The sequence below is a fragment of the Octodon degus genome, unplaced genomic scaffold (genome assembly GCF_000260255.1).
Source record: "Octodon degus isolate 3935 unplaced genomic scaffold, OctDeg1.0 scaffold00302, whole genome shotgun sequence".
Classification (NCBI taxonomy): domain Eukaryota; kingdom Metazoa; phylum Chordata; class Mammalia; order Rodentia; family Octodontidae; genus Octodon; species Octodon degus.
Genome location: NW_004524878.1, coordinates 1668054 through 1677637, shown reverse-complemented (window position 1 = coordinate 1677637; position 9584 = coordinate 1668054). Strand labels below are relative to the sequence as shown.

The 9584-nt window shown below is 45.6% G+C and overlaps 1 protein-coding gene and 1 pseudogene across 1 annotated transcript in view; one reads left to right on the top strand and one right to left on the bottom strand.

Moving 5' to 3' along the window:
- The first annotated feature begins 2438 nt into the window (after positions 1 to 2438).
- Positions 2439 to 9584, top strand: part of Tmem9b (TMEM9 domain family member B) — an 18179-nt gene continuing 11033 nt past the window's right edge. The window contains exons 1-2 of the mRNA XM_004647345.2: positions 2439 to 2634; positions 5220 to 5311. Coding sequence (XP_004647402.1) covers positions 2536 to 2634; positions 5220 to 5311 — 191 coding nt within the window. The 5' untranslated portion in view covers positions 2439 to 2535. The remainder of the gene's footprint in view (positions 2635 to 5219; positions 5312 to 9584) is intronic.
- Positions 3553 to 3802, bottom strand: LOC101582185 (annotated as a pseudogene).

The window sequence follows — 9584 nt, the reverse complement described above, 5'->3', positions numbered from 1 at the left end:
TAAGCAGAATACTTCCTAGCAGCCATAATTAAGGAGTAAAAGTTAAAATATAATTTATTTAACTAATATATGTGAAATAAACTTCAACCAATAAGGTATTTACACTTTTTTATGTTGTCTTTAAAATTTAGTGTAATATATATATATATATATATTATTTTCAGTATTGCTCGTTAGCCATATTTCTAATTTGCATTTACCACATGTAGTAGTGCAACAGTACAGCTTTAACTTGTCTTGGACAAGGCAGCTCTAAAATGCTGCCCAGGGCCTGGGAGATAGCTCAGTGGCATAAATGCCTGCCTGGCATGTGCAAAATTCTGGCACAAGAAAAAAAAAAAAAAAAAAAGTCTGGAGTATATTTGGGATTTCTCTATTAAACATATGGTGCCAGCTAAGTGAGGCTAAAGGGGGAGGACCAATTGAGCCCACAAATTCAAGACCAGCCTGGACAATATAGTAAAAGCTAATCTCAAATAAACTAAATTAAATCCAGAGAAGGCCAAATCCCATTAAGGCAAATACTGTGTATTTCTTTTAACCCTCTACTCCTTAAGGCCTTGAAAACAATTTTATTTTTTTAACTACTTTTTATTTGTTAGAGTCTTGCTATGCAGTTCAGACCCTAGTGATCCTCCTGTCTCAGCCTCCCCAGCACTGGGATTACAGGCATGCACCAGCCACCACACTTGGTTTCAGTGGCTGGCATGGTGTGTGGGGCCAGCATGACATGTGGTACCGGGGATCGAACTTAGGTTCTTATGCTTGCCAGGGAGATGCTTAGACCACGGAGCTATCTTTCCAACCTAGAAACAATTTTTTTTTCTGGTACCGGGGATTGAACTCAGGACCCTGCACTTACGAGGCAGGCACTTATTCTACAGCTATCTCACCGGCTTTGGAAACAATTTTAGCAGTGGAAGAGAAAGGTTCAGCCAAGGTGAGCACTTTTTTTTTTTTTTTTTGCATCAGAAAGAGACAATTCTAAAAATAATCCCAAATTTGCTGCTGTATCACTTTTGGCAATGAGAGCCACTGTGCTGCACCAATAATATACTTGACCCAAGGGGGGGGGACATCCAGATTGTCCTCTGGCCAGCAGAATACCCAATACAAAGGCCTGATAACTTATCAGTCTGACAGCATCTTCACAGGAGCCTAAGACATCATCTAGTCCTGTTCTGGTTCTGGTTGAGGCAGGTGGCATTTGTCATTTGGCACTGAAAAGGGCTAAATATATTTGAAACAATAGCAAACACCTCGTGTTGGAGTGTAGCCTAGCAGTAAAAGGGATCACGTGGGAGAAAAATACTGAGAAAATTTTATCTATTAATTAAAACATTTTCACAAACTAGGAAAGGACTTCTAAGATCTATTTAGAGATGGAGACAGCAGTCATAGGAATAGATTCTTTTTTTGGTACCGGGTATTGAACTCAGTATCCTGCGCTTGCCAGGCAAGCGCTTATTCTACTGAGCTATCTCCTTGGCCCCGGAATAGATCTTTTGAGGCTGATTAAAGTTCGGATCCCTCATACTGAGCCAAGAACCAGACAACCAGAGAAATGATTTGTCCATGGTCATTCAGAAAATTTCTACAGGTTGTGACGGAACCCGCCTCTTTCCCATTACCTACCTCCACTAACTGAAAAATACTTTCATGGAGATTTACGCAATCTCCAGGGAGCTCCTAAAGCACCTACGGAGAAGGCGCGCCCCGGGGAGCCCGAGCCGGTCAGCGCTCTCCCCGCTCTTAGGAATCGGCCGCCCGGACAGCCACGGCCTCGCCGGGGCGTGGCGGGCGATTCCCCACCTCCCGGGATCCTGGGCGGAGAGGGCTGTGGGGCCGCTCCGGAGCCAACGCCGCAGGCTCGGGAGCCCGGCCGAGCCTGCCCAGACCCGCCGCCGGGGCCCCTTCCCAGCCGAGGGCCGGCCCGAGCCGGTCGACCCGAGCGGAAGCCACACCCACGGGGAGGCCGGCGGGACTACAGGGAGCCCCGCGCGGCGCGGGTGCGCCAGGCCGCGGGCCGAAGGTCAGTCTCGGGGTGCGGGAGCCGGCCCCGACCGCGCGGCTGGGTGCCCTCCGGGGAAGGCATGGTCGGCTGGGACCCGAAGCCTGGCGCCGGCATAGGCCGCGCTCGGCGCATCCTGGAGTCCGGCCCCGAGGGCACCGTGGCGGCCCCCTGGGACCTCTGGAGTCGCTGGGGTCTCAGGACTCTGAGCGCCACGGCGCTTCTCCTGGACCTCACTGCTTCTGCGCCCGCGGAAGGCACCCGAGCGCCCCCGCGCCCTTGGCCGTCGTCCCGGAGCGAGCGGCCCTTCTGCGTCCCGGGGCGCAGGCAAGGCAGCCAGACGCCCGGACCGCGCGGCCTCCGGACCCTTCGCGCAGGGAACCGTTTCCGGGGCGGATACTTTTCACAGCTGACCCGGCGCGGCCTGTGACGCGAAGGCCCGGACGGAAGTGCGGGCGGACGAGCCGAGCCGGATCCAGAGCTGGGAGCAGGCCTGTGGGTGCGCGGGCCGGCGGGCTCCCGCGATGGCGTCCCCATGCCCAGGCCTCCTGCGGCTCGGCTCCGTGCTCAGCTTGTCCTGCCTGGTGCTCCCCGCGCTGGTGCAGCTGACGGCGGCCGCCAAGGTGAGTCCCGCCCCCCTGCGCTCCTGACAGGAGCCCCTCCCCTGCCGCGGGTCTCGCGGAGACAGAGTCGGCCGGAGGCAGCCCACCGGGCCCTCCCCAGCCCTGACAGCCGCCCCCCGGCCCTGCCCGGGCCGCCCCCCGCCGCTCGGCGCTGGCCGCCAGTAGCACTCGCGCCCGCAGCGCTCACAGCGGGCAGTGCCGACTGACACCGCCCCGGCCTGGGCGGCAGTCCCTCACCGCTGGACGCTTCCCTTCCAACCTCCACCAGCACCTGCTTCCAGCTTGCCACCTTGCCAGGTCCGAGAGCTCTGACTTCCCCCCATAAGCTCCGACAGCCCACCCCGCCCTCCACCACCTCGCAGCTTCCCCAAGTCTCCAAGCCAAGTAAGAAGCCCCCATCTCTGGCGTCTTTCCTGTCAGGAGCTATCGCCCCTCCGCCCCCAGCACATTCCCTTCCCTTCGTGGGCACTCGCCTCTCCAGGCAGCCTCTCTCGATTCCACCACAGAGTGTCTGTCCCTGGCTCAGTATTCTCACCTAACTCCTTCCAGGACCTGTTGCCACCCTCTTTCTTACTTTCTCTCTTCCTGACAGGTTTGTGGTAAGGGAAGAACCAAACTGTAGGGCAGGTGAGGTTATGGCCTTTTCCCTACTTCTGTTTCTCAACGCTTTGTGCCCCTTCTGGCCCATTTCTGCCCCGGACTCCTGCATACTTGGGCTTCCTCCTTAATGAGGTCACTCATTATTGGGCAGAACAGAGGGAATTCATAGTAGTGTGTTGGGAAAACAGAATGACACATTTTCTTAAATAGAAGCTTTAATCTGTAGGGGTTTTTTGTTGTTGTTGTTTGGGTTTTTTGGTTTTTTTTTTTTTAACATTCTCTTTGTGATAGACGTTTCACATCCACAACTCTCTCCACTCAAAAGTTCTTTGAGATGATGCCATCAGCCTTGGCCATCTTAGAATGGAGTCATCTGATTCACCCATCCTTCGAATAGCCCCACAAATAGCATAGGTTTTAAACTGGCTGTTAAACCTGGCTGTGACCGTGTCAACCTCAGCCACGTTCATCTGGATGGATGCATGGTCTTAAAACCAATAATGCGGTTGCTGGTGGAGCATTTCCATAGCACGTACAAGTCCACAAACTCGTTGGTGTAGTTCTGCATAGTATGGCTCTGCCTGTTGCCTCCACAGATGAGCATGAACAGAGAAATCTCTGTAGTATTTTTAAACATAGGGCCTAGAAAAAAAAGAAGGCAAATTATAGAGTGGTGGATGTTTTTGATCAATTCTTTTTGAAAACTTGCTGACCTCCCACCAGCAGTTCTGCTGACTTTTGACACACTATTTACTGGCACTCTCTGTGTATTGTCTATCATCACTTTATGCAGTATATCAGAGTCGTGTATGTGTCAGCCACCCCTTGCCAGGGTGTGGTTTAGCAGGAACCAGGGCTTACACTTATCTGAATCCACCTCACTGAGCACAAGTTCTGGCACACTAGTATGTGTCTTAAGTGGTTGCTGAGTAAGTTTATCAGTTGTCAGCAGCTCTGTCAGTTGTATCGTATGCAGAAGCAATGTGATGGTCCTCTTGAGACTAATGAACTACCACCTTTTCAAGTAAATTCCCCTTTGACAAGGAAGCATTTCCTATTCTTGCTATATATTTCATTTTTAAACTTTTTTTTTTTTTGTACTGGGGATCAAACTCAGGAACTTATGCTTGCCAGCAGGTGCTTATGCCACTGAACTATCTCCCCGGCTCTCTTGCTGTATATTTTAATCACCTCTTCATTTACCTCTTGAAACTTTTTTGTGAGTAGCAGTTCTGTAACCAAGATGAGAAGCAAAATTCCCTGAGAAGAGTAAATCAAACTGATCTCAGCTAAAATCAAGCTACTTTCCCTGTGTACTTCCTTTTTAGTTGAAGCTGTCTCTAAAAATTCATCCCTCCTATGGGCCTCTAGTTTATCTCATTTTATCCATGTTAGTATCTTTCTTTCAAATAGTAAAGGATGGTAGGTTAAGTTGTGACTTGTGTTTGTATATGTTCCTAAGACATTCTAAGTACACACTGTACAGTGAGCTATATTCTCAGAATTGTGATGTGTTCATAAATAATTTTTAGTTTGATTCTCCCTCCATTCTGTAATCAGCATTCTTATTTATACGTACAACTTTTGTCATCTGGCAGTTCTTATTTATACGTACAACTTTTGTCATCTGGCAGGTAGATGGGGATAACGTTGATACAGTTGGATTGTCATGGGATTCATAAGCATGATTAAGAAGTTAAAGATCATGGATTAGGTTTTGTTTTGTTTTGTTTGCGGTACTGGGGATTGAACTCAGGACCCTGCACTTGCCAGGCAACCGCTTATTCTACTGAGCAATCTCCCCGCCAATTAACTGCCATAAAGGATTAGTGGCTTTCAGAAACCTGTGTCTCTCAAAACTTATGTTTTAGAATGGTTTTAGAATATTTGACAAGGGACACCTAGCTAAATGTTTACATGCAATTTTTTAAAATACTGATGATAAACTATAAACAAGTTATATCAAGTTTCTGTTTTGGTTACAGAATTTTGAGGATGTCCGATGTAAATGTATCTGTCCTCCTTATAAGGAAAATCCTGGGCATATTTATAATAAGAACATATCCCAAAAAGATTGGTAAGTATTCTGGATCATTAAATTACCTATCAGATTTTTTTTCTATAGTTGTCACTGTTAGTACAAAATGTCACCCAATGTGTCACTTTCTCTTTAAGTATTTACTTTTAAGCAAAAGTGTCATCTTATTTCCATTTGGAAAAAGTGAGAATAAGACCCTGAGTGCATGGTATAAACTAAAGGAACTGTAGCCCACTGAACCCTTGGTAGGAAAGATTTCACATGGGGTTGGAACTGAGTTTGTCACACCTAAGCCACCCTACCTTCCTGGGCCCTCTTACATTTTGGTGAGGAATCTTTCTCCCTGTTCCTTTTCAGTGAAAGGTAAACAAGCCTCCTTTATTTGGGTTATAATTTTTGTAACTTGTAGGTTTTGATGATCTATTGCAAAATATGGCAGACTATGTTTAAAAGTGGCAGATGGTTTAGGAGTAAAGCTATAGATGTCATAGGTGTATATATCTCTACATTATAGGTCTTCTGAGATAGAGTGAAAAGTCTTGGGCAATCTGGCAGGGCTAGAATGACTGGAATCCAGACTGAACTAGCCAACAGCAGCCTTCTTTATCCCTGAAGAACTGACCAATAGTATGTGTTCTGTGTGTGCCATGAAACAGCCAGGAAGTAACCTGTGGTAGCAGGCTGGATGTGCTCCTTGCCATGGAAATGTGATGCTTTACAATTTGTGATCACAGTGGAAGATTGGTGGGATAGGAATAAAGGAACATGGCTCCAAATGCTGAGTACTTTCTTTTGCCTGGTTTTGAAGCTCAGTAACCAGCAAAGGGTTTGAAAAGAAGATTAAATTCAATCAATAACAGTATTCCAAACTAACTTTGAAAAAGGAGAGGCAATCTTTAAACATGTTTAGGTCCTGTAATATGCTGTTATAGCTTAGATGTCAGTATCTCCCAGGAACCTCTTGTGCTGAAAGGCAAGGCTTTTGGAATACCATCAGATGGACTATAGGGGAGCTCTAGCCTGCTTGCTGTTGAGAGGGAGCCTGGTTAGAGGTAGATCACTGGGACGTGACCTGAAAGAACTTATCTCGCTCCCAGGCTTCTCTCTTCTCTGTTTCCTGGCCTCCATGACATGACTAGCTTTCCTCTTCCCAGGTCCTTCTGCCATCGCGTTGCAGTGTTCAAGGGTTCCAGGCACACACTAAAACTTAGGAACAAGTTATTCCTAGATAAGTTCCAAAGATATTGAATACTTACAATTTATTCTGTTGTCAGTAAAAGAGTGATGCCTATTGTCTGAGCCGCAGATGAAAATGGTAGCCAAGTATTTCACCCTAATCTTTTCACCAACTTTTTGTTATTCCAGGTTCAGACAGAGCCATATGTTGTTTATCCCTGGTTATTAATCAAAATAGTGAGCTTTGAAAATAAACAGTTGAGGAGCCAGGGAGATAACTCAGAGGCCTAAGCACCTACCTGGCAAGCACAAGGACCAGAGTTCGATCCCTGGCCCACATGCAGTGCAGTCTCGGCCCGGATTCCAGGGCACCCACCATGCAGTGTGGGGTCCTGGAACCGCGTCTGGTGGCACACGCTTATAATCCCAGCACTCAGGAGGTTGAGACAGGAGGATCTCTGCAAGTTCAAGACCAGTTTGGGGCTACAAAAGAGCACAAGGCCAGCCCAAACTGCATAGTGAGACCCTGTCTCAAAAACAAAACAAAAGGGCCTACAAGATAGCTCAGTAGGTGAAGCACTTGCTTGGGCAAGCACAGGGACAGGGTTTCGATCCCTGGCCCCATATGCTGTGCTGGCTAAGCTCCTGAGCTGACTGAACCTCAACAGAGTCTGGGTGTGGTGGCACACGCCTATAATCCCAGCAGTGGAGAGGCTGAAAACAGGAGGATCACTATGATTCCAAGCTGCATAGTGAGACCCTGTACAAAATACAATTTTTTTTTAAAAAAAGGAAACAGTTGAAAACAAGCCCTGTTTGTTATTTTTCTTCACTGCCTCCCACATTCTCTTGCTTCTTTCCTGAAGCTTAGCCTTTTACTGGGATAGGTTCCCAATTGGCTCTGAAAATGTTTAATAGGCTTTAGAAAGGCAGGCAAATTATGATTAACCAGGATATATGGCTTCCTGAGTCTTCCAGTATCATTGAAGCCCTAAGTAAATCTTTACCTTATGTTTTCCAGCCTCTTATCTTGTCCATTTGTTAGCTTTAATTCTTCATTGACTTATACTAGCTGATTTGAAACATAATAAAAATTGTAGGAACACTATTTTTGTGTTTGGCATGTGGCTCAAAGCTTGTAATATCTCTCTTTTAGCACTAGGGGGAAGTATTGCCTAGTTCTTAAAGTCCTTTGCACTGAGTTTAGATCTAGCTGTTTATAGTGATTGGTCAATTAAGAACTCATCTTCCTGTTTCTTATTGAGCCATGCACAACTTTCACATAGTACTCAACACTTTTTTGTTACTAAGATATATTTGTAGTTAGGCATGGTGGCACACACCTATAATCCTAGCACTCAGGGTAGCTGAGGCAGGATTGCAAATTCAAACCCATCTTGAGTGACTTAGCCACTTAGCAAGAGCCTGTCCATAAAACAAAACAAAAAAGGAATACTGTAAGATATATTTGTAGATCAAAAGAAACACTGAAGACTTACTAAGCACTTAGATTCCCCAGTGATTCTTAGGTATTGTTGCTGAGCCTTGTGAATCTGAAATAAACTAATGGGAAGTAAGTCCTTTTTCTCCCAAGTTCAAAGAGATAAGAGGGCTTAATCTAAGAGGCATGAGACATAGATCCTGATCCTGTCCCAGCTGTTACCTTGCACAGGTGACTCCTGTGACTTTTGGGCTGCATGACCTCTGATTCTGAGGTGGAGAGCCCCTCTGGGGGTGCCTAGCTTGCTCTGGCCACTGCACATGTACGTTAGCTGGACACATGCCTAGTCTTTATGTGTCTGGGACAGATAACACACTTTTGTAGCATGGGGTGTGGGATCTTACTCTTATTTGAAATTGTATCAGTGGAGATTGGATTTTTCTTTTTAAAAAAAATTATTTAGTACAGGGTCTACAGGGTCTCACTGCATAAAATTATATCTTAAAGGATAAATGGATTTTTACCATACCATTTTGGGTTTTTTATTTGTTTGTATTTCTGAAGATTAAATCTTGGGCACAGCTTGTGCATACTAGGCAAGCACTATTCCACAAATCTCCAATCCCAGATTTTAGATTTTCTTTCTAATGCCACAAAGCAGCAGAACACCTGAAAACCCACAAAAGAGTACATTTGAGTAGAGCAAAGAGCAACTGGGCATGGTGGCACATGCCTATAATCCCAGGACTTGGGAGGTTGAGACAGGAGGATTGCTACAAGTTTGAGACCAGTCTGGGGGCTACAAAAGTGAGCCAAGGCCAGCCCAAACTATATATTAAGACCATCTCAAAAAATAAATAAAATACAATTTTAAAAACTTAAAAATGAGGGGCCAGGGAGATGGCTCAGTGGAGTAAGCGCTTCCCTGGCAAGCACAAGGGCCTGAGTTCAATTCCTGGTTCCGCAAAAAAAAAAAAAAAAAACCTTAAAAATGAACAGAGCAAAGAGACTTAACCTAAGAGCAGTGGTGGTGAGCCTGTGGCCCATGTATGGTTTTCCTTTTAAGACGAAGCATGGCAATGTATGAGTTTTTTCTAAACTAAAACTTCAGTATTCTGATTTAATTGCAGTGTTGTCACTTAATAAGTGGGCTTTGAATTTTAGTTTGGGTACTTGTCTCTAAAAGGTTCACTGTCACTGGCCTAGAGTGTTGGTAACTCCAATAAAAGTGGATAGGATAAGATAGGATATTGTAGTAGAGCTCTTCAGGCAGCTAGAAATGCCTAAGGAAGATGCCAAAGGGGAAGAGAATTCCCGAGCAGCTGGCAGGAGTTGGAGAAAGCTCTGCCTACTTTTGCTGAAAAGAATCATCAGAGTGGTAGTTTTGTTTTGTTTTGTTTTGTTTTTTAACTAAGGCTTTCACGGCTTTCACAGTGAGCCACATTGTTAGCCTTTTTTAATTTTTTATTTGGGCTCAAACTTGATCTTGCTGCCTCAGCCTCATAGAGTGCTGGGATTACCAGCATGTACTACCACATGCAAGTCCATAGTGGTAGATTATTAAAGTTACTTTTTAGAATTGACAGATTTTTGAGAAAATATATTTTAATAGCATTGCTTTTTATAAACCTTTCATTCTTATTTTTTATGTACTTATTTCCAATTATCAGTTTTGTTTAAAATGTTTTTGTTGCC